The 23753-nt window shown below is 49.1% G+C and overlaps 8 protein-coding genes across 8 annotated transcripts; all 8 read left to right on the top strand.

Annotated features, from left to right (window-relative positions):
* Positions 1 to 568: 568 nt before the first annotated feature.
* H257_03275 (hypothetical protein) lies at positions 569 to 1784 on the top strand (the record flags this gene model as incomplete). The annotated part of the gene is made up of 3 exons (XM_009827283.1): positions 569 to 658; positions 864 to 963; positions 1735 to 1784. The coding sequence occupies 3 exons, from the start codon at positions 569 to 571 to the stop codon at positions 1782 to 1784; spliced, it is 240 nt and encodes a 79-aa protein (XP_009825585.1).
* Positions 1785 to 2589: 805 nt separating this feature from the next.
* Positions 2590 to 4605, top strand: H257_03276 (hypothetical protein; the record flags this gene model as incomplete). The annotated part of the gene is made up of 1 exon (XM_009827284.1): positions 2590 to 4605. The coding sequence occupies one exon, from the start codon at positions 2590 to 2592 to the stop codon at positions 4603 to 4605; it is 2016 nt and encodes a 671-aa protein (XP_009825586.1).
* Positions 4606 to 8513: 3908 nt separating this feature from the next.
* Positions 8514 to 9374, top strand: H257_03277 (hypothetical protein; the record flags this gene model as incomplete). Its single annotated transcript, XM_009827285.1, has 1 exon — positions 8514 to 9374. One exon carries the CDS (start codon positions 8514 to 8516, stop codon positions 9372 to 9374), a length of 861 nt encoding a protein of 286 aa, XP_009825587.1.
* Positions 9375 to 9476: 102 nt separating this feature from the next.
* Positions 9477 to 9821, top strand: H257_03278 (hypothetical protein; the record flags this gene model as incomplete). Its single annotated transcript, XM_009827286.1, has 1 exon — positions 9477 to 9821. The coding sequence occupies one exon, from the start codon at positions 9477 to 9479 to the stop codon at positions 9819 to 9821; it is 345 nt and encodes a 114-aa protein (XP_009825588.1).
* Positions 9822 to 11201: 1380 nt separating this feature from the next.
* H257_03279 (hypothetical protein) lies at positions 11202 to 12141 on the top strand (the record flags this gene model as incomplete). Its single annotated transcript, XM_009827287.1, has 2 exons — positions 11202 to 11274; positions 11894 to 12141. The coding sequence occupies 2 exons, from the start codon at positions 11202 to 11204 to the stop codon at positions 12139 to 12141; spliced, it is 321 nt and encodes a 106-aa protein (XP_009825589.1).
* A 948-nt stretch (positions 12142 to 13089) lies between these two features.
* H257_03280 (hypothetical protein) lies at positions 13090 to 13560 on the top strand (the record flags this gene model as incomplete). Its single annotated transcript, XM_009827288.1, has 1 exon — positions 13090 to 13560. The coding sequence occupies one exon, from the start codon at positions 13090 to 13092 to the stop codon at positions 13558 to 13560; it is 471 nt and encodes a 156-aa protein (XP_009825590.1).
* Positions 13561 to 17290: 3730 nt separating this feature from the next.
* On the top strand, positions 17291 to 18756 carry H257_03281 (hypothetical protein; the record flags this gene model as incomplete). Its single annotated transcript, XM_009827289.1, has 4 exons — positions 17291 to 17370; positions 17432 to 17656; positions 18077 to 18156; positions 18254 to 18756. The coding sequence occupies 4 exons, from the start codon at positions 17291 to 17293 to the stop codon at positions 18754 to 18756; spliced, it is 888 nt and encodes a 295-aa protein (XP_009825591.1).
* Positions 18757 to 20138: 1382 nt separating this feature from the next.
* On the top strand, positions 20139 to 21645 carry H257_03282 (hypothetical protein; the record flags this gene model as incomplete). The annotated part of the gene is made up of 6 exons (XM_009827290.1): positions 20139 to 20183; positions 20255 to 20599; positions 20652 to 20696; positions 20802 to 21008; positions 21040 to 21313; positions 21380 to 21645. 6 exons carry the CDS (start codon positions 20139 to 20141, stop codon positions 21643 to 21645), a joined length of 1182 nt encoding a protein of 393 aa, XP_009825592.1.
* Positions 21646 to 23753: the final 2108 nt, after the last annotated feature.

A 23753-nucleotide genomic window follows, 5' to 3' on the forward strand; every position in this document is an offset into this window, starting at 1 on the left:
GTAATGAGTTGGGGAGCGTTTTGATTGGATAATGCCCATTTTGAAAAGTACTTGGAACAGGCTCTAACACCGCCTGTGCAGGCTGTGCGGAGTTAAGCGAGAACTTACTGTATATTAGTGTGATCTGCAAAATTATCATTTTAGATTAGTGTGGAATATCCTCCCTCCAAATACTGTTTGAACAGAATCGGTTCAAACTTGTTCGACCACACTGCACGGCTTCAGAAGGACTTACTAGTAGTTCCAGTCGTATAGTCGTATGATGCCCTCCATGGATAACCTGACTGATCGATGGAGGGCACCATACGACTGGAACTAAGTCCTGAGGAAGGCCAATGCCAATCACAACCAGTACATGGGTGTACGAGTACTCTATTCCACATGCTCGACTTCAATTTCTCATCGAGGTGGCTTGACGTTATCCGTTACTAGTAGTGGATACACCTTGGTCAAGGATATTCCATATGGGAATACGGTTGGTTGCGTTGAAAGACCTGTACGCCTGGTCTTCACTTCACTGTCAATGGTTGACACTTTTGGCCAACTTCATTTTGTTTTTCGCTGTACGATGGTCAAAGTCCTTATCTTCCTGAGCGCGTTGGCCACTGCCGCTACGTCTGACTCCGTCACGGAACTCTCCGAGTCTGTGGCCAAGCTCGTCTACTACGTACTCCGGAAACCCCTGCGACGGCTTTTACCAATATGCGTGTGACACGCGAGTTAAGGGTTCTCCAAGATCTCCATCCAAAACCAAGCCGTGTTGACGAAGATTTTGTCTTGCAACAAGCTCAAGCTTGGCGAGTTTTACAACTCATGTTTGACTGGGGTTGGACCTCCTCGTCGTGGCTGGTGAATTGGTCAAGAACGGCATCCCTGCCTTTGTCGACATCAAGACCAGAGTCGACGACAATGATCCGACTAAGAACGCCCTCTTCGGCTTGCGACGCCCCCTGTCGGTGTTTCGTACATACTACACCACCCAAATCTGTTACAGCTCGCAGCGTAGCTCTACAGTGTCTGCTCATCTAGTTATTGGCTGACAAAGGCAGCAATCAACGAAATCAGTTTTTTGAGGGTACAAAATTCATACACCTCATTTGCACTCTAACATGCATTGAATCGAATAGAAACCGTTTGGAACTACAGTACTTAGTGGGATGGGTAAATCTAAACATGGACACTTTTCGACAAATTAAGCGATTGAAAGTGATTTATTCGTCGAACGGTGGCCACGGGTTTCGGAGTCCTTTATAGGGTCGGTATTGTCCTTGAAACCTCGTTGAATGTGTCCTGCATGACGGAGGGGCTTCAACGAAGCCATAGAATGTAACATGACATCTCAAACTGCATTCTTAGGTGTTTTATATCAAAAAGAAAACTGTACCTTTCTCATAAGGCCAGGCCCAGAAACCAGTCGACCCAGTTTTTTCCAGATTTCACTTACTGCATTCATCATGGTGCAAATTGGAAGGTACCCAATCGTTCGTCCTTTCAATTGGCTAAATATGTCTCAAATAGTCGAATGATTTGAAAAAATTACGAAATTCCTTTCCAGAAAAACTGCTGTACCTTTCTCCTGTGGCCAGCACTACTGTGTAGCAAGTAGCATGCGATTCTAACCTGGTGCTACATGTACTACGTAGTTGTAGAGACCGATAAGACAGAGTTAGCGCTGCTTCTCCGCATAAATCTCTCTCTATTGGTACCCCGACTACGTTGTAATGCACCACATAGCAACAAGCAAGCAAGTGATCTACAGCATTATGCACGACACCCCCACATAGCCGAATCTGAATCAGCAAGCCACAGCAAGCCGACATATACAGGTTAGTTGTAGGCCACTTGCATTGCCAGCAACTCCTCGCGGAGGAATATCATAAACAAATGATAATCCAAACTCAATTAACAACGTGCAAAAGTACTGATTGCAACACGTTACCTACACTCTCCTGTCGGAATTTCGGTGAATAAATCACAAAATATGGTCTGACTTGCTTTCAGCATCGAGATATTCATATTTTCAAAACAGTTCCGACAGATTATGTCGGAACTGGTCGGAATCGAAGGAGCCCTAGTCGGGTACAATATGATTGGCCAAAACGGCTGACAAGTAATCTGTGATAGGGTAATATTTGGTAGAATTCTGAACCATATCATTTGATTGGATAAATATGCTCATACTAGGATCAAGTAGTGTCGGAAGATAGATTGACTATTAGTACCATAGTGACCAGGATACTGTACAGTATGAGACCATACACATTATCAGAAGCCCCTTACTGCAAGTGTTAACGTTAAACGTTAACTATAAAACGTGACAGTTGGAATTGACCATTGGGTAGTATAGATGGAGAGCAACATACGAGTCTTGACGAAGGCCAATCACAACTAGTACATGGGTCTACGAGTACTCTACTCCGCATACTCGACTTCAATATCTCATCGAGATGGATTGGTGGATGCACCTTGGTCAATAATCTCCCTTAACGTTATGGGAATCCGGTGGGTTGGGTTCAACGACTTGCCCGCCTGCTCTTCACTTAAATGGTTGACATTTTTGGTCGACATCATTTTCCTTTTCGCTCTACGATGGTCAAAGTTCTCGTCTCCTTCAGCGCGTTGGCCGCTTCCGCTACGGCTGGCTCCGTCACGCAGATCCCCGAGTCTGTGACCAAGCACATCGACTACTCCGCAAACCCTTGCGATGACTTTTACCAATATGCGTGTGGCGCGTGGTACAAGGATGCTGTGATCCCCCCGGGCAGACCCTTCACCGATTTGGCGTTCTCGAAGATCGGCATCGAAAACGAAGCCGTGTTGGAGAATATATTGTCTGACAGCAAGACCAAGCTTGGAGAGTTTTACAATTCATGTTTGGACACAGCTACGCTGTCGTCTCTCGGCGTGACTCCGCTGCTGGGCTCGATCAAAGCCATTTGGTCGGCCAACACCACGTTGGACCTCCTCGTCGTTGCTGGTGAATTGGCCAAGAACGGCATCCCTGCCTTTGTCGACATCAAGGCCAGTGCCGATAAAAAAGACTCGACCAAGAACGCCCTCTTCGGTGACCAACCCCCCCTGTCGCTACCTCGCTCGTACTACACCACCCCTTCCAAGTGGGAGACAATCGAAGCCGAATACAAGGTGTACATTGCGTCGGTGTTACAGTTCGCTGGTTACACTGCCAAAGAAGCGGCGGCTGCCGTGCCGGTGATCATTCGTTTCGAAAAAACCCAGGCGGGTGTCGCCCTCAGAAAGCTCGAAGAGATGGAGGCCGCCGTGTCTCCGTACACTGCGTTTACGTTTTACCAACTGGACCAGAAGTATCCGCTGCTCATCGGCTCGTGGCTCAAGGCCAACGGCTTCAACGTCCACGACCAGTCAGGTGGATCTAACGACTGGGTGGGGTTTACCGACTTAACCTACTTTGACAAGACGGAAGTGTTGTTAAAGAGCACGACGTTGAAAAACCTCCGCACCATCGTGGAGTACAAGCTCATCCACGCCTCGTCCACCCACCTGAACCCTGAGTTACGCACGGCCAACTGGAACTTGTTCGGCAAGAAGATAGATGGCGAAGAGGTGGAACCTACTCGTGAAAAGTTCTGCGTCGCAGAAGTGGATACAACAGTTGGGGAGCTCTTGGGCCAGTACTTCTTAGACGCGGTGTGGTCGGCTGACACGGCCAAGACGGCCGACGAACTGGTCAAGGCTTTGAAGTCGTCCTTCTCCACTAGCATTGCCACCGCCGACTGGTTGGACAACTCGACCCGCGCCAACGCACAAAAGAAGCTGTCCAAGTTAGTGCACTTGTTGGGTGGAGATAAGAATCCCCAGCTATACCCCACGCTGACGTTGGACTCGAAGACGTATTTGAACAATCGCTGGAAGATATCTCAAGTGAACATCGACACCAACTTGAAGCTGAATGGCCAACCCGTGGACAAGCGCAAGTTTGGCATGCCTCCCGACAAGGTGAACGCGCAGTACGATTTCACCGTGAACCAAATTGAGTTCCCGGCCGCCATTTTGCAAAATCCGCTCTTTGATGGCCGGTTTGACGCCGCCCAGAACTTTGGTGCCATCGGGATGGTCATCGGACACGAAATCACCCATGGGTTCGACAACTACGGCCGCAAGTTCGATGGCAACGGAAACTTGCACCTGTGGTGGTCGATCGACACCGCCACTGCGTTCAAGGAGAGGGCCCAGTGCTTCATCGACCAGTTCGACAAGTTTATCGTCACGAGCGATGTGACTGGCGCTGTGTTGGGCAAGATCAGTGGCAAGCGCTCTTTGGGTGAGAGCATTGCGGACTCTGGGGGGCTCAAGACCAGTTTCCGCGCGTACCATGAGTACTTGAAGAAGCTCCCGTCCCAGTACACGGACGACGCTGGCGACAAGTTGTTCTACTTGTCGTATGCCCAAGCTTCATGCTCCAAGAGCACTGATGCATACCTCAAATTTCTATTGGCGAGCGAGCACCCACCCAATCGATTCCGCATCAAAGGGGCGTTGCAAAACAACGCTGAGTTTGCCCGTGTGTTCCAGTGCCCCACCAACTCGTCCTTCAACCCGTCCGAAAAGTGCTTGTTGTGGGAATAGGTTTGATCGATACGAAGATACGTATGTAGCGTTGTGCATAAGGAAAAACTAAGAAACGATGTCTTGGTTGAAGTGCGTTGCTTTCCGTGTGCGGCGCACACAATAATCACATACACAGTTACAATGTAATTAAGTTTATGTGAGATCACCTTTGTAATCGCCTATGGCAGTTGGTTGTTGGGTGATGAGCTTTATATAAATCCAACACGGTCGAAATCGGTGATTTGCGCCTCCTGGAGGATCTGATGCACCGAAAAAGTGCTGATATAACTACTCGTTTGCTCATTCGTACTACCACCAATGACTACTGTAGTGTAGGCTGGATCCAACCGACTGGCCGAGCAAATGTGTGTGGTGCCAGGAAGGGTTAGGGCCAGGAAAGTCCACGTTGGGCGAAGTAAAAACCGAAGATTACACACCGCCCCTGGTCGAGCAGGCGCGTTACAATTGGCGAAGCGGTTCCACAACATGTGGTTCTAGTATCGGCCCTCGCGGAGGAATGTCTTCAACAAATGATAACCCAAACTCAATTAATCGTTATACCACTTCTAGTCTGTTTTTCATGTCGTCTACCTCCTGTTTTTCTACATCGAGAATCCACATATCGTTATGGGTGAATACAGACATATGATGCTGGTTTAATTAGTTTTGGATTATCATATGTTCTGAGCTCGAGCTAAATATGTCACCAAGACCTGGCTTACTGACCCGAATAAGTCACCAGATCTCATATCACACCAACTATTTACCAAAAACCCCGCTCATAAAAACCACCCCATGCCAATTCCTTCAACTGTGAGTACGGTACTGTACCATAAGATAATTAAGGTATTACATTACGTAGAACTTAACATGACCTCTCGTTGATCCCGAGCAGGATTACCCAATAGAAATACTGATTTGATTGGATAAGATAGATCACCCCAAGAAGGACTACGTAATGTAATACCTTAATGGCGTGTTCGGAGCGACTTTTACTTCAGCGGCTTTATGTTCTTCAGCCAATCAAATCCAATTCCATCGGCTTTTGTGATTTACGCAACTGATTGGGTAATAATATTGCAATTAAACTTGATGGACTCACACACTTCCGATGAACTTCGTTCCGTTGATTTGCACGGTGGCTACCATCGCTGTGACGATTGCGTTGCTAGATGGTCGTACCTTACCGGCTGCACCTGTGATTGACTACGTCGCTGGGGGTGAATCTGTCTGGCCCGCCGTAAAGTCCAGTAGTGGCAGGGAACGGTTGGTTTGTTCGGTACCTGCGTTGCTCGCGCGCGACCTTTGAAACTATCGCTCAGCGTCTGGCGCACTCGTGGACATCATTGCACAGTCCACCGCACCGATCGTCCCACTTTGACATCACATACGCTGCTCACTAGGTCCACATCTACTATACGGTACTGTACGTATAGTACAGTAGGGCAAGGCAAGCGTTCTACTGTATCTGTAGAGTCCTAAACCATGCCAGCAGTTGAGCTGGCAATTTGACGTTTGAGAGATATTCCATTGTAACGTTATGTGTTATGTACTGTACTAGTATGTGTGTTCACTACAGTGCAGTATGTGTGTTCAATGTGACTTTGTGCGAAAATTACAAGTGGAGCTCAACGACAAGTTATGCGTGTAAACTCTAGAAATTTGGGTTAGAGTGGTGGGAAATCCACATGTGAACATAGAGGTTTCAGTCACTATGCGCGACTAGCTGCATGTAAATCGCTACAGCTGTATCGATTACAACCCCTACATCGTTTACGACCCCCCACAGCCTTCTGTCCCTCCACAACGATTCTGCTTGTGGCTTATCTACATGTAAAAGCACACAACTACCATTTACGAGGTTATAATCACCATTCACGACATCAAGACTAGCTGATTGCGTATGTAGATCGCTAGAATAGCAACGATTGCAACCCCTGCACCTCTATACTAATAGCCATTACGTACTGTATAACCCCCCTCGCAATATTGGATTTGAAGCAACCCCCCAGGCCCCTACGGGAAATTTTGGAAAACCCATTTGCCTGGGCAAAGCCCCAAAACATAATACTAACTGTAAGGTAATGCATCAATCAATGACACGGTTTTTGGTCAAGTTTTGGCCATGACTTCAAATCCCAGTAGCTCGAGAACGAAAACGATTATTTTAATGCTGATAGCACCACAAGGGAATTTAAAACGCCACCATTTTTTTGACGTATCATCGAGCATGATTGGACTAAATTTCAGATTTGTATCGAAATTAAATGTTTTGAGCACGACTTTTGAGGTGAACCAATTCATGTCACTCCTTAAAAACATTGATGTTTGTATAACATTAAATTAATATGCAAAATAATTTGATCAAAAATATAATTGCATGCATTTCGCAATATTTATGAAATAATTTTTTACATGAATTTAATTAGTCAGCGTAAAAAAATGCAGCCACATTTTAATTCACTGCTGTGGATCACAACAGTAGCGCCATAGTGGAGGCCATCCACTCGTTGCGAGGATTAATACGCTGCTGCTTCTTCGGCAATGGTAGCGATGGCTCTAAACTGGGTACTTCCATGTATCACGTATCTATGCACAACTGCCGCGACGCTCTCGTAGGCATGTATGGCCGGACAGCGTCAAGGCTTTCTAGTTGACATTCTATTTAAATACTTGTAGTTTTTTCTTTGAGATTGAAAAAAAACTGACCAGACTTCAATATTGAGACGTGTAATAAAATACACTAGTAGAGACGAATATTATTATACCCAATCATACAAGGCCAACACAAAATATCGAGATGCTATTGGCTAAAAGTTACTCAGTCCCACAATTGTTGGTGCCGTGTCAACAATTGATGAATTACCTTACTTAGTATACTATTGTATGCATTATGCCACCTGGATACACTTTATCGCGGGTAGCCCTGTATCCGAGGTTTCCCACTCGACTTAAACTTCGACTTTACTGTTATTAGGGCCCGTCTGGATGCCACCCACCAATATTATGGGATATTGGAATATTGAATAAAAAACATTTTTCGACATTGCAGGAAATTCTTGGGTTTCAAGATCCAAGAATGATTTTGGGCGGTGTGTCTGGATGCATAGAGTAAAAGAAAGGGCGGAAATGAACAGCCAATCAGAGGATAGCGCAGAGCCGCAGAGGACTTCGTCCACCGAGAGAGGACCACTGAGGATGGACGTCCTCTTTGGTGTCTTGTGGACGAAGGCGAGGTAGTGGTACACCATCTGTCTGGCGAAGAGTTCCTTGGCCAGGCGGCGGCGGATGAGCCATCGACGTAGGAAGGCAATCACGATGGCCTTTGTCATTCCGAAATGCCCTGTCAATTCAACGCGCACTGTTAATATCGTCAAAATATTCTACTCATGAGTAGAATATTATTTCTTGTGGTTTTTACGATATTTCTGATAAAATTATGGAATATAACTTGGCTAAGAAATGGCATCCAGACACGCCAAATTGAAGTCGCTGAGATTCTTGAATATTTGCAAAATTATCGCGATATTTCTCAATAAAAGTGCTATCCAGACGGGCCCTTAACAGCAAAATCATGTGGGTGTTTACAGTTAACTGTAAGGCGACCTTCAATTTCTCGAACTTACTGTTTACTGCATAAGTGGGACACTTCAGCATACATTTGCGCATACGGTATGGTAGTAAAACAACTGGTGCACTCGCCATACTTGGAGCCATATCGGCATACTATGTACAAGTAATATCAACATTGCATCCTTTGTGAACTCAACAGTGTATCCATTGTAAACTCAAGTGTATCCGTTGTGAACTTAACAGTGCCATTGCTTTGCGCGGCGGCTTCAAATTAGGCCCCTGGCTTCTATTTGGCATCGAACGCCAACTTTTCGTTCACGCGTACCCATCCAACAACACCCTGCAAAACACGCATGGGAGGAGCTGTGTCTGTTGAAAACGCTGAGATCATTTACGTTGCCGAAGATGGCGCCATTGGGCTCACGGAGCCTTTCGCTTCCCGCTTTGAGAACGACATGCCATTTGACATCAAACGCCCCGTGGTCACCCACCAGCACGAAGCTCTGATCAAGGAGAATTGGTCTGCCATCTGCCAGGGCACTTCGGCGTTTGACGCGGTCAAGCACCTAACGCCGACAAAGTTCTTCTATCGGACGTTCTACAACGTCTTGTTCGAGACGGCGCCGTCGCTGCGTCCGATCTTTCGATCCAGCATGACCGTGCAAGGCAAGTCGTTGGCGGGGATTATCAAGACCCTAGCCACAGTCATCAACGGCGCCAACATCGTGAGTGCGGCCCAAGGACTGGCCAAAGGGCATCTCAAGTACGGGACCAAGAAGGACCATTACACGGTGGTGGGCCAGAATTTGCTGCAAACGCTGGAAATCGTGAGCGGAGACAAGTGGACTCCAGATATTTCTACGGCGTACCTGACTGCGTACAGCTTGATCTACTTTGTGATGCTCCCCGTGATCCTAAACAACGAGCCGGTCGAGATCACAGAAAGCCTGCCCGCGACGATCTCCAAGTCGGAGCCAATTTCAGCGACGGCCAAGCGACTCACGTTGACCTTTGACTTTAACTTGCGGTTCCATCCGGGCGATGCGATTCTTCTGGGGCTGCCTGTCGCCGAAGGGGGAGAAGTGAAGCGGCACTATACGATTGCCTCACTCAGTGTCGAAGGGACCAACACCATCGACATTGTCGTGGACGACGTGAGCGCGTCGTCGCACTGGCTCGTCACCCATGCGACTGGAGCAACCGTCAAGTTGTAATGGATTGAGTCAAACGTCCGGTTTGAGATCGACTCGCCCGAATCCATTCCCTCAAATGTCGTGTTTGTGAGTCATGTAGTGGGGTGCGTGCCATTCCTGGTCATGCTGGAGGGACTATATCGCGTTCGAGAAACGTTCTACGGCAGCGCCGTGACGTTGCAGGTGGCCCCCAACCAAGCCGACGTGGACGCGTACACGTCTGCGGTGACCTCAACAGGAAAGCCCATCGAATGGGAATCCAGTTCTATCCACTATGCGCCAACTGTCTCGGCCGACAAGCTCAAAGACATTACGCCAAATCTTGCGCATAGCGACTTGTACGTGTGCGGCCCTGCTGACTTCATCGCAACCACAGAAGAAGCGCTCGTGGCCGCAGGGGGATCCAAGGATCAGATTCATGTGTATTCGTTCGACAATGCGCAGCTGGGGGCGCGGAAAATAGAATGAACGAGACATACAGTAGTAGGGGCTAACGTAGATGGTAGATAATCTGATGTGTTTTGGTCGAGTCCTCGTAGTCACAATTCTGCAAATCAGTTTCGTTTCCACCACGCTCGTGTTTAGTTTTGCCCCAAAATTCAATCAAGATGGTTGCGCTCGTACTCGGTTTTATCATCATATAATTGTGGTGGTAACGTTAGGTGAAACAGTTGGACTTTTAGCAGAAGCGACCATATAGCGGTAAGGTCGCTTCTGCAGTACGTCAATTACTAGTAGTCATTTCGATTCGGGTCGGGTTTCGGCTTAACCCCGTCAATTAGTCATTGCGAATTAGTCAGTGCGATTTGGGCCGGGTTAAGCCTTAACCCGACCCAAATCGCACTGACTAATTGACGTACTGCGCATAAAAACTCTTGGTAAAAGTACTTCGTCGTTGTACAGGCCTTGTCCGGGTAGCCGCACAACCTAGGGCCTACCTGCCGCTTTTCCCGACGAGAAGTATCGATTGGACATTCGGTGACGTGCACGCTTGGATCTTACTCCTTGCCAAGGCATCGCCTGCAACAAATTATGCACACGACCTCCGCTGCGCGCAATTTTGTGCTCCGTATTTGCCCTCTTCGAAGTAACTATTCAAAACAAACGGAGCCAATCAGAATCGTTTCCATCGTACTTCGAAATTCATTTTTTCAAGCACACCATTGGTGATTTTGGTGAAACCGAAGCCTGTTTTTCGGCCGTGATTGGCGGAGAAATTAGACACCCTAACAGTCGCCGGGGCCAACCGACGTAGCTCCCAGTAGTCTCAGTGTTTAATTTTCGCCGACCAACCTCGTTTAAACTCTACCACAGCTATGTACCGCGTACACCAACTCGTTCGTGTGCAACCAGAGCACTTTCCGTGCCGCAACCTCGAATCGTATACCTACGGGCAAACAGTCGTGTCACCGTCACTTACGTGCATGGGCAAGTCCGCGTAAACAACGGGATCGCCGAATTTCGCGATTCCATCGCACTTGCAAGATGAACTCTCCCCATCGTAGACGTTGTTGAGGTACAGGCGGGCACTGGCCTTTGGATATGCCGTCGTGCTTTCTGCACCAGTAATGAGGAGTGGCTGCATTGTCAGGTCACCGCTTACGACCCTGTCTCTTGCACAGTCACACAAACTACGCAATCCTCCGATTACTCAATTCCGGTGGCTCAACTTGAGCCTATATTACCTATCTTTGAGTCCATGTTGGCTAAACAATGTCTTCAGGCAGGCCCACATAATGCTGATGTTTCTTTCACTACAGCTCAAATTCGGGTCTTTAATGACACTATTTTTACATGTTGTATTGCGGGTGATGGCGATTTGCCTGCTACTCAGACATACCTGCGATCATGTCCGGCCTCGTTGCCCCGGAGACCCTGCCCCTGACCGACGACATTCTCAAGTTTACCGATCACGCCACTGGTGAAACTCGGCAGACAACTCTTTAGCATACCATCGATTTTGTTTTTGTGATCGATGGCGAAAACACTACCGAATCACATCGTCGGCTGAGTTCATCTCACTGTGATGACCCATTGCTTATTCGTGCTCTCCGCCCAAACCCGGTGCTGCAACCTTCAGCATCCGCAACTGTTGTAAGCTTCCCCATTGCGTCCACCAGCACTACCCCCGTATCGGCACCAACTCCTGCAGCCGTAACTGCACATCGATGCAATTCTGCAACAGGTGCTACCTTCTCCCATGCCGTCTCCATTAGTAGCTCCATACATTCCATTGACTGATGGCCAAGCACCTTCCCAAGCACAACGGGCCTCGCGAGACGCTGCACGATCACACGTACCCTCGCAGACATTTGCCGAGGCTGTGTTGACTGATTGCTCTCGACAAAACCAACCCAATTCACCTTTAATCCCACTGTCACATAGCGGGCAGTTCATAGTAGCTTAACCTCGCCATCTTTGGCGCACCTCCTTCCAAAGGAACTCATGAGGAGCCTCTCATGCGACGCATAGATCGGATTCACCCGGCATATTCACCTACCTGTATGACCTTTTCTGTGGGTCTGGCAGTCTGTCGGTAGCCCATTTTTTGCCGCTCGCCGACCATGAGCGACGAACGTGGAACGATGATACCGCTATCAACCCGCGGATTTGTTTGGCCTCAGTGTCACCACCCCGTCCGCTCCGCCACCAGAGCGCTCAAGCCATCCTGGATGCGCTTGACAGCCTCGACGCTTTCTTCCTCCCAGCTGCCTACGGCTCTCCTACAGCATCCCAATACTTTAGTTGCGCCAAACGATTTTGCACCGCTCTCAATCGACGTTCCTAATCGCCCCCCTCAGTGTCCCCGTAGTTGTGGCATGTTTGGACGATCAATTTCACTCGTTTGGCATCGCAATCGCGCGTCGCCCTGCCGTTCACACACAGTCCTTCACTACGTTCGACATCGACGGGCCAGCCTCATACCAGCTACAAATGTGAATAACGCAGGCGTACCTCGTATCTTAGCCCATCCGCACCGTCCATCACACAACCCTACACGACACTCGACTACTAGTACGGTGCAATCCGACAGCATCGGCCAGCATTCCACTGCACAGCACTCTAGGGTAGGGTGGGCATTCCACCAGCCGTCCGAGACAATATTCCCACCTCAGACGGCAAGTCGATTTGGCTGTTTCTTGCCCAACAAAGGATGCAACGCCGGTCCGATGAGTGCATCGTGCGGAAGAGGTCCACGGGCCCGTATTCACGCAATTCCTACTCGCCTACTATCAACTGTGTCATCCCACATAGTTGCAGACCTCAACGGCGTGAAACAGGAATATTTGCGCCATGTTTGACTTCGCTATGGGCGGGACTGGCTCTTTCCGCCATGGCAATTCATTTCCACGTGCTCGCAACCGTTGTTCTCGGCCGTGCCTCGGATCAACTACCCGTGCAAATGTGTGTGCAGTTGACAGTGAGTTCAGTCGGGTTCTAGTTTAAGTCTCGCCGAGGGAGCAAATAACTAGTCCCAAAGTGGATCCTATTTACTGTTAGGCCCAGGCTAGGACTTACCGAAGCTCCCTCGGTACACTGTGAGTGTATTGACTGTGATGCCTGGATTAGAGCGAAGTGATTCGCTGGTTGATGGGCGCATAACCTGAACGATAATGAAGACACTTTTGGATTTGTCATCGAAGGCTACCGTCGTGAGCACGGTAGCTGATTGTGCAAGCCGGCGCAGACAACCAAGAATTATTTAGCTGTCTTTGACAAGCTAGCGATTTAGAGCATGGAACGAGGCACGAGCGAAGCGTACATGCAGAGGACGCGGAGCTCCCTGGATGGCGATCGATCAAGGTCAGGCCGCTCAGACAGTCCGGTAGCCGGCAAGAATTTTCCTGGCCGACCGGGTGATTGTAAACGACAGCGGAGCAAGATGGCCGTATATCGGCTGTTCCGGGCACCACAGGGCCGACGCCAACCGGTGGCGGTCGACGAGGCGTGGCCGTTTGGTGGATTATCAAGTTTTAAGCCTCCTGTGTTTGGGCCATCTGGGGCGGTTCCCGGTGTGACTGCCCCTGATACCGAAGACTGGGACATGGGTCAAGGCGATGTATACATTCACAACGCACCAGTCCTCCCAAATAACCCGATCTTCAAGGGTTCTACGAAGGAAGAACAACGAGCGTTCATGGTGTCGTACAACCAGTACATCAGCCAGACGAATGCCCTTACCGCGAACGGCGTCGACCATTTCTGATACCGTTGAGTGCGTGCATTGAGCCGGCGACTAAACAATGCGTGGCTGAGTGGGACATGGGGAAGGTTCCGGAAGAGGTAACTGATGCCGAATGGGCGGCATGGTTTATGCTGGGATTTCAAGTTTACCCTCGGACACTGGATTCCCTCAAGAAGCGAGTGAGGATAAAATATTGCCACATAAGAATAGCTGAGGACCACATAGGAATTGCTGAGAGTCACATAAGAATTGCTGAATCGCACATAGTTCTCGCTGAAGGACACATGAAATTTGCTGAATTGAATATAGAGTATGTTACACAACGAGATCCACTTCGGCAGGCAGTGCGTTATGAGAATTTCTGGACACATGTGACTATGAGCAATGTGATTGGTTATTAAACTCACATTTCAATGTGATTGGCTATTGTAAAGAATTCAGAGCATGTGATTGGCTATTTCTACCTAAGTTTCGTGATTTCATGAGTGGGAGTACGTAACTGTAGCTACTAAATTCGATCTGTCCAGTATTGAGTACGCATTGAGCTGTTTGTTCGCTGTTACTCCTTCGGGGGGGGGGTGGTCAAATAGTCAAGAATTTACTAACTTCGTTTATACTTGGTGCGCGTGGAACATCATTATGGGCTACTGCCCTCTATGTATGGACAAGTTCAAAAGCATCTAATCTTGACTAAGGTGGGAATAACCCGACTACTCCAGGCATTAACATGGTGGCTCTGGTACAGTATTTTATTAGCATTCTATACTCTAATTCAGCTTGTCTAATATAATATCACACCAATGTTCTGTACAAAATAGAGTCCCAAACTATCGTACTTGCAAATAGTATGCTACACAAATACGAAATATAAAAAATGTATTATCTAACCGGAAAACATGATATATCAGGCAACGTGCAAACGACGGCCGATAACCTGATAATGGAGCTAGTCTTCAGCATCTGCACGTCTCGTACGGCTTATCAGTCGCCAGGGCGGTGTACTCATCCTTGGAAGTCTGATCCCAGCACATGGCTGCAAATGGCGCCACGAATCCAAAGCAGACAATCGCACCGCAAGGCAGTTGGGTCTTGGGTTCGAACAACGATCCATCCACTCGCAGGTTGTTCGTGCAATTCGAAGAGAGCAAGGTACCTTGCAAGCGGCGCCCGGCCAGGAGGAAGAGGTAGGTGAATGCCTATGTCATCATCTTCGCCCGTGTCAATCACCTGTGATTCGTGGCGGACATGCCAACGTTCAGGGACTTGACGTGGCACATCACGAACGGTGAGAGCGCCACGAGATAGCAGTCGGTTGAAGTGGGTCTTCATTCGGATGGATAAAGTTGGCTTATTTACCCATGGTTTTTCGAGCTCGGACTCGAACTTGTGAACTTTCACAATCTCTTGCATAAGCTGTGGGACATGGAGTTTGGTTCGGCCAATAGACTACATATGAGGTTATTAAGTGTAGTATGAGAATTGTCGTACATCTTTCAATGCAGCAAGTGAAAGCTGGAAAAAACTGGATCGACTGGTTTCTGGGCCTGGCCATATGAGAAAGGTACAGTTTTCTTTTTGATATAAAACACCTCAGAATGCAGTTTGAGATGTCATGTTACAATCTATGGCTTCGTGGAAGCCCCTCCGTCATGCAGGACACATTCAACGAGGTTTCAAGGACAATACCGACCCTATAAAGGACTCCGAAACCCGTGGCCACCGTTCGACGAATAAATCACTTTCAATCGCTTAATTTGTCGAAAAGTGTCCATGTTTAGATTTACCCATCCCACTAAGTACTGTAGTTCCAAACGGTTTCTATTCGATTCAATGCATGTTAGAGTGCAAATGAGGTGTATGAATTTTGTACCCTCAAAAAACTGATTTCGTTGATTGCTGCCTTTGTCAGCCAATAACTAGATGAGCAGACACTGTAGAGCTACGCTGCGAGATGTAACAGATTTGGGTGGTGTAGTACGTACGAAACACCGACAGGGGGCGTCGCAAGCCGAAGAGGGCGTTCTTAGTCGGATCATTGTCGTCGACTCTGGTCTTGATGTCGACAAAGGCAGGGATGCCGTTCTTGACCAATTCACCAGCCACGACGAGGAGGTCCAACCCCAGTCAAACATGAGTTGTAAAACTCGCCAAGCTTGAGCTTGTTGCAAGACAAAATCTTCGTCAACACGGCTTGGTTTTGGATGGAGATCTTGGAGAACCCTTAACTCGCGTGTCACACGCATATTGGTAAAAGCCGTCGCAGGGGTTTCCGGAGTACGTAGTAGACGAGCTTGGCCACAGACTCGGAGAGTTCCGTGACGGAGTCAGACGTAGCGGCAGTGGCCAACGCGCTCAGGAAGATAAGGACTTTGACCATCGTACAGCGAAAAACAAAATGAAGTTGGCCAAAAGTGTCAACCATTGACAGTGAAGTGAAGACCAGGCGTACAGGTCTTTCAACGCAACCAACCGTATTCCCATATCGAATATCCTTGACCAAGGTGTATCCACTACTAGTAACGGATAACGTCAAGCCACCTCGATGAGAAATTGAAGTCGAGCATGTGGAATAGAGTACTCGTACACCCATGTATGTACTGGTTGTGATTGGCATTGGCCTTCCTCAGGACTTAGTTCCAGTCGTATGGTGCCCTCCATCGATCAGTCAGGTTATCCATGGAGGGCATCATACGACTATACGACTGGAACTACTAGTAAGTCCTTCTGAAGCCGTGCAGTGTGGTCGAACAAGTTTGAACCGATTCTGTTCAAACAGTATTTGGAGGGAGGATATTCCACACTAATCTAAAATGATAATTTTGCAGATCACACTAATATACAGTAAGTTCTCGCTTAACTCCGCACAGCCTGCACAGGCGGTGGTTAGTCGAGTTACATTTTACAATAGAAATACAATTTTTTTAATACTGATAGTAAGTACTGGTAATCAGGACAAAGTAGTGTAGATACAACACTACTGTATCATCAAACATGCATTGGTGGTCAGAGTTCATTTCGACGATGGTTCGTGGGGGAGGCGAACTCCTTGCCGAAGTCGAGCGTTTGTCCATACTCGATGAACTTGCTGGTACGCGCATGCAGTCGGTGCGAGCCATAGCCCGTTCATACGCCGTCAAGAGTCTGCCATCCGGTAGCTTTCGAAGAAGCGAGCCACTGTGTTGCAACGAACGGAGGGTGTCCCTGAATAGTCTTGGCAACACGGCGTCGTTTCAGGGAAGCGACGTACAAAAGCTGTAAAAGTGGATAATACAAATGCGCCAACTAACAGTAAAGATATAGGAGTCAACTTTTTGTCAAACATCGTAAGTAGTGAAGACAACGTAGATGACGAAGTAGTCGAACTTGATGTCCTTGCGCAGAACCATGGACTCGAGACTAGTGATATGAATCGCTTTTTGCATTGTCATGGTCGAAATTCCGATGTACGGGTACTGTACATGGATCGCATCGATAGTGGCCGAAATGATAATTAAAAAAAATTTATTCTTCGTTTTTGTCAATTTGGCCGTTCTTGCTTTGGCCTTCTTTCGCCGAGGTTCGGTCACTTACGGATAATATCCGGTCATCCGGAATTTTCCGGTGTTCTTTCTCTGTAGAAGCCAGACTGTTTCTGCCCAATCATAGGGTAGCTAAGCAGTCCGTTAATTTAGTTTTGCCCTCGAACCACACAAGTGTTCTCGTCGTCGTCCCTCCTCAGTGCTACCCCCTTTATCGTCCCTCTTGACAGGTTATGAGCCTCCTTCCTTCCTCTGTGCAGCGCTTCGTTGGCACCCCTCTCGATGACCTCCGTCCCCTGGCCTACACGCTCTGGTAAACGAATTTCTTGTCCCAAGCCACGTCCCAAGACCTTGCTGAGTTCTACTCTACGAAGCTATGTCCCTCAAGGCAATCGTATCGATGCGCTCAACATCAGCAAGATGTACCTCGAGCTCGATCAAGTCGAGCATTCTGAGCTTTATGTTGTCGACCCGACTCTGTCGTCGACCGATCGTGACGCGCGTCTCGCTGAGATCAAGGCGCGCACGACCGCCAACCAACGTGAGGTCATTGCCCTCGAGGCGACCAAGAAACTGGCGAATCAACGCTCTGAGGCTTGGTATCAGCCATCTCCACCAACCTCCGCCGCCTCTATCAGGCCACTACGTGTCCGTTCGAGCTCTTTGAGCACATCAAAACTCGTTTCGAGTCCAACCCTATGGACAACAATCCTACCTACTACTGTATTAAGATGAATGCTAAGCATCCTTATGAAGGGTCATAGAAGGTAGTATAAATCTAGAACAACTGTTTCGGTTCCCGGGGTTGCGTCCGAGGGTTGTGTCCTAGGGTTGCGTCCGAGAGATGTACAGTTGTACTTGTCCTTCCGAGGCGAACTTGGACTGACCACAGATGGTAATGCGTACCCAACATCCTGAGCAACAGCGACTGATCCATCGCAGCAGAGTGTCTCTGCGTCTCAAGTTTGCCCTATCGCGCCGTAGATGCTATAGTACAGTACTCAGCTAACGATACCTAGTGAGATTCACATTGGACACATTTACCGATGCCGACTGCCTCGCCAAGTTCCGCTTCTCCAAGTCAACCCTGCGATCCCTTGTCACTGTCCTTCGAATCCCACCACGCGTCGTTACCCCAGAACAAACCACTTGAAGTGGTGTCGAGGCTCTCTGCATCCTGCTCCGCCGTTTTGTAGTCTCCCATCGACGGTCCGACCTTATCACTATGTCTGGGCGTTCTCGAAGTGGCCTTTGCAACATATTTCTGCACATGCTCGATCACATTTACTCCAACTTTGCCGAAATCATCTTTCTAGACCGCGACCGTATCAGCAAATTGCACGAGTTCAGCCAAGCGGTTGTAGCAAAAGGAGCCAAAGTTCACAACGTATGGGCATTTATTGATGGGACCGTACGAGAGTGCCGCCGGCCGGAGGGAAACGAGCGACAGCGGACAGTGTACAATGGGCACAAACGACGCCATACCGTCAAATACCAGACCCTGGTGAACCCCGATGGAATCATTGCCCATGCATTTGGGCCAATTGAAGGTCGTCGGCATGACCTGATAATACTGCGCCATTCGAACTTGGAAAATGTTATTGCTCGGGATGCTCGGTTCCAAGTATTCGTCGTGTTCGGTGACCCAGCTTACGGTTATCCCGACCAGTTGGCTTCTCATTTGGTGGAGCACGTTTGACAGAAGCCCAACGCAGAGTGAACAAAAGTATGAGTCGGGTGCGAATAAGTGTGGAATGGTCCTTTGGACAGGTTCTACAATACTGGCCAATTGTCGACTTCAAAAAAAAGATGCGCATCGGTATTAGCCCTATTTCTGTGACGGAGCTGGAGCATGGCCTTGTACTACTATACCACATCGTGGTACTGCCATCGCAAAGGTATATTATTCGACGGGCTGACTACCTTCGAATTCGACCGTCTTGCCTTTTATTCTACAGGACCTTTCCCCAAAGGTCGTCAGCTTTAGCTAGCTTTTAGATAGTTCACTTTTACATTTGCCTAACATTAGATCTACTCCTTTCTTGCTGTGTTCTTCTTGGCCAAGCAGAGAGTATCCGGTCCTGAAGTCCAAACCCCCGGACCTTCGTATCTTTTGTGCGTCTAACCCCTACGACCGTCACAAAAATGGTGGAGAAGCAGGGTAACTCTCCTGCCAAACCAAGAAATCCAGCACACCTGAATGAGCAAAGGCCTCTCGAATCCACCTCCCGTCCAAGCAATCGCAGATGACACGGATGTCGCCTCAGCCGTCCCAGCCACCACGACGAAACAATGGGAATCGATGCGGCGGATGTCGCGTCAGCCATCCCAGTCCCGACCGATACGAGTCTTGACCTCGTGAGCGTGGCTGACGACGAAGTCCTCTTAGCAGCAGCTCTGGTGATGAGTGTAAAAGTCAGCCTGAACCTGCCGCGAGACATCAACTACCGAATCCAAACCACTCCAACTCGCTTGACTCACGCCGTTTCTGGTCCTTCTCTTTCTTTGCCTTCTTTGCTTCATCCTTTGCCTCGCGGCGGTCGACAAGGTCCTGCAACAGCTGAACTTGCTCCGTGACCTCTTCTTCGCTGCCCGTTCCCCACATTCGTTACACCCTGTCGATTGACTTGAACGTTTCCAACATGGACTCGTTGTGGTCTCGGGCAGAGCGGTGTGGAATGCCCATTTCAAAGCACGCAGAGATGTTGGCGGTGACAGTCTTCCAACGCAGAGTCAGTGTACCGTACTCGCCGTCGTACGGCTCAACACGAAGAACCTCAGGTCCATCTCGGTGCTCCAGGCGAGCTGCTTTTGAATGGGCTTTCCCATGGTCAATCAAATTGAGCGGTGGAAGGTTGACGTTGATTATCCTGCCACAGCTCATTTTGATTGGCTATGGCACTTCATGGACTTCAGGGCTGAAAGCCTGTAAACTTCCCCACTTTCCAGGTTGGTTTTCGAGCAAAGTATTAAATCTTCGGAATTCGAATCGAAGTTCAAGTCTGGAAAGCGAGGATTGCGGACTTGCTAAAGGTCCCTACTAACCCAACGAATATACCGGTACTCTAATTTCCCTTAACGATGGGAATTCGGTGGATCGGGTTGAACGACTTGCCCGCCTGGTTCGTTTTTACTGGCCAACTCCATTTTCCTTTTGCACTACGATGGACAAAGTCTTCGTCTTCCTCAGCGCATAGTCGGCTGCCACGACTGGCTCCGTCACGGAACTCCCCGAGTACGTGACCAAGCTGATCGACTACCCCGCAAACCCTTGCGACGACTTTTATCAATATGCGTGTGGCGCGTGGCACAAGGATGCTGTGATCCCCCCGGATAGACCCAGCACCGATACGGCGTTCTTCAAGATCGCCATCCAAAACGAAGCCGTGTTGAAGAAGATTTTGTCTGACAACAAAACCAAGCTTTGCGAGTTTTACAACTCATGTTTAGACACGGCTACGCTCTCGTCGCTTGGCGTGGCTCCGTTGGCCGACTCGTTGAAAGCCATTCGATCGGCCAACACCACGTTGGATCTCCTCGTCGTGCCTGGTGAATTGGCCAAGAACGGCATCCCTTTCTCTTGTCGACATCAAGGCCAGTGTTGATGACGCCAACGAAGCCAAGAACGCCCTCTTCGGTGTCCGCCCCCCCTGTCGCTGTCTCGCTCGTATTTCACCACCCCTTCCAAGTGGTCGACCGTCGAAGCCTACTACAAGGTGTACATTGCAACGGTTTTGCAGTTAGCTTGCTCACTGCCGAACAAGCGGCGGCTGTGATGCCGGTGAACACCGCTTCGGGCTCTACAATTTCGAGGAGACGGAGGCCGCTGTGTCTCCGTACACTGCGTTTACGTTTTACCAACTGGACCAGAAGTACCCGCTACTCATCGGCTCGTGGCTCAAGGCTAACGGCTTTAACGTCCACGACCAGTCCGGTGGGTCGAACGACTGGGTGGGTTTTACGAAATTGGCCACTGGACCAGAAGTATCCGCTGCTCATTGGCTCGTGGCTCAAGGGCAACGGCTTCAACGTCCGCGACGGATGCGGTGGGTCGAACGACTGGGTGGGTTTGACCGCCTTGACCTACTTTGACAAGACGGAAGCATTGTTAAAGAACACGACGTTGGACGACATCCGCACCATCGTGGAGTACAAGCTCATTCACGCCTCGTCCACCCACCTGACCCCTGAATTCCTCACGGCCAACTGGAACTTGTTCGGCAAGAGGATCGATGGCGAAGAGGTGGAACCTACTCGTGAAAAGTTCTGCGTGGCATAAGTGGCTACAACAGTTGGGGAGCTATTGGGCCGGTACTTCGTAGACGCGGTGTGGTCGGCTGACTCGGCCATGACGGCCGACGAACTTGTCAGGGCCTTGGAGTCGTCCTTCTCGACTGGTATTGCGACCACCGACTGGTTGGACAACTCGACCCGCGCCAACGCGCAAAGGAAGCTGTCCAAGTTAGTGCATTTGTTGGGTGGCCCCGAGAAGCCCCGGTTGTACCCCACGCTGACGTTGGACTCGAATTCGTATTTGAACAACCGTTGGAAGATCTCTCAAGTGAACATCGACACTGGAGGGAGTTGATAACGCAGAGGGAATTGTAAACTGATTGATTGGCGTTATCTACATGCATGACTTCTCTGACTATACTATATCTAATGCTATACATACGTGCGCTCTGCAGAACGAACTTCTGGTGTCCATGGCCGAACACGCCGCACGCCAATCGAGCTTGGTCGTAAACTGACGTCAACAGTGACGTCTGTTCTCATTGGTCGATAACCCTATGACGCCACTGGAGTGACGTCGCTACATTCTCCCCCGGTTATCGACTTCGCCGCTTGTATCTTCGCTCTCAGATCTAGAACCAGGCGCTTGAAATGGGAAACATGTTTGATGTCCCGCTCAAGTTCCCAGGTCGCTTCGTAATCGGGCAAGCCATGCCACTTGACGAGGTACTCTTTCTTGCGGTTGAACTGCCGTTGCTTCAGCAGCTCTTCGACGATGAAGACTTCGTGGCCACTGTCGTCCAAAAGCATTGGAGTCGCTTTGGGTATGGGTCGGTTGGTAAACCGATCCGTTTGGCCGGGACACTCTTTCAGTCGATCGACATTGAAGACGTTGTGAAGACTCTTCATGCTCATTGGCAACTCCAACTTGATAGCATTCGGGTTGATTACTTGTATGATCTTAAAGGGACCAATGAACTTCGGTACTATCTTTGGTTTCTCATCCTTGTTCACCAACTTCGCATGCTTGATGGGGACGTTTCGTGTCGCTAGCATTACAAACTCCCCTTTGCGAAACTCCAATTTTGCTTTTTGTCGTAGTAGCTCTTTTGACGAGCCTGTGCTTTGTCAAGGTTTTCAAGTGCCATCTTGACTAATGCTTTACGTTGCTCGGAAAAGTTCTTCGCGTACTCATTCAAAGTTTCAACTTGATTAAGAATGGGGTTACGCAACTTTCTGCCCGTGTCCACTTCGAATGGAATGAGTCCCGTCGACGCTTGAATCAATCCTTGGTGCGCATACTCAATGGTGCCGAGGTGCTCTGACCAGTCATGTCCGAGGTAACTGACTTGGCAGCGCAAGGCATCTTCGAGTGTCCGATTTTGGCGCTCTGTGGCTCCATCACTCTGCGCTCTTCCTGCAGTCGTCATGAAGTGCTTGACTCCCATGATTTTCATGAGCTCCTGCCAAAACTGGCTGGTGAACTTGGAGTCACGATCACTGATAATGACCGCCGGTAGGCCATGGTGCCGCACTATTGTGTCGAAGAACTCCTTGGCCACTTGAGGAGCATCGACAGTCGACGTCGTAGCACAGTACTTGGGTCGTTTGGACGTCTTGTCCACGCACGTCATGATCGCATCCTTGCCATTGGATACAGGCAAGCCCGTGATCCAGTCGATGGAAACCGTGTGCCAACACTCATCTGGCGACTTGATGGGAATCATCTTGCCATTGGCTTTGGCACTGCTTGTCTTGTAGCGTGCACAGGTTTCGCAAGTAGCGACGTAGAGCTTGACGTCGTCCTCAAGTCCCACCCAATAGTACCATTGTGCAATGTGAAGTTGCGTTCGACGCACACCTGGATGCGCCGTTATGCTGGTGTCATGACTCTGCGAAATGATCTCGCCTTTCAAGTAGTCGTCGTTCGGCACACACAACTTCCAAACTTGGTCTTTCGACTTAACGAAATAGAGTCCATCATTCATTACGAACTTATTGTCGTTGGCAAACTCCTTCGTCTTCTCGTACGCCTTCAGGAACCGTTTTTTCAGGTTCGAGTCCATCTTCACCATGCTGTACGATACTTCTTCCGCGTGATGGATGACGAGTTGTTGAGGAACTTCGACTTCGACACTACCAACGCACTCCTCCCCCGGAGAAGGCAAGTCCGTCAACAACTGCAATGTGCGGACATCCATGCACTTGAAGGCCGCGACGCGTGTCGTCCACTCATGAACACGACGATAGCGGTCGTAGCATGAAGAATCGCAGTGATGCACTGTGCAAGTGTTGATGTGAATGTCAGCGCGTGGAGGGCGCGACAATGCATCTGCAACCACGTTCGTCTTGCCTGGACGATGGTGCAACGTGAAGTCAAAACTACTGAAAAAATCCAACCAACGTGTTAACTTTGGCGTTAAGATTGGAGTCTTCAGAAACCAGTGACAAGTCGAATTGTCG

This window comes from Aphanomyces astaci (genome assembly GCF_000520075.1).
Source record: "Aphanomyces astaci strain APO3 unplaced genomic scaffold supercont1.5, whole genome shotgun sequence".
NCBI lineage: Eukaryota > Oomycota > Saprolegniomycetes > Saprolegniales > Verrucalvaceae > Aphanomyces > Aphanomyces astaci.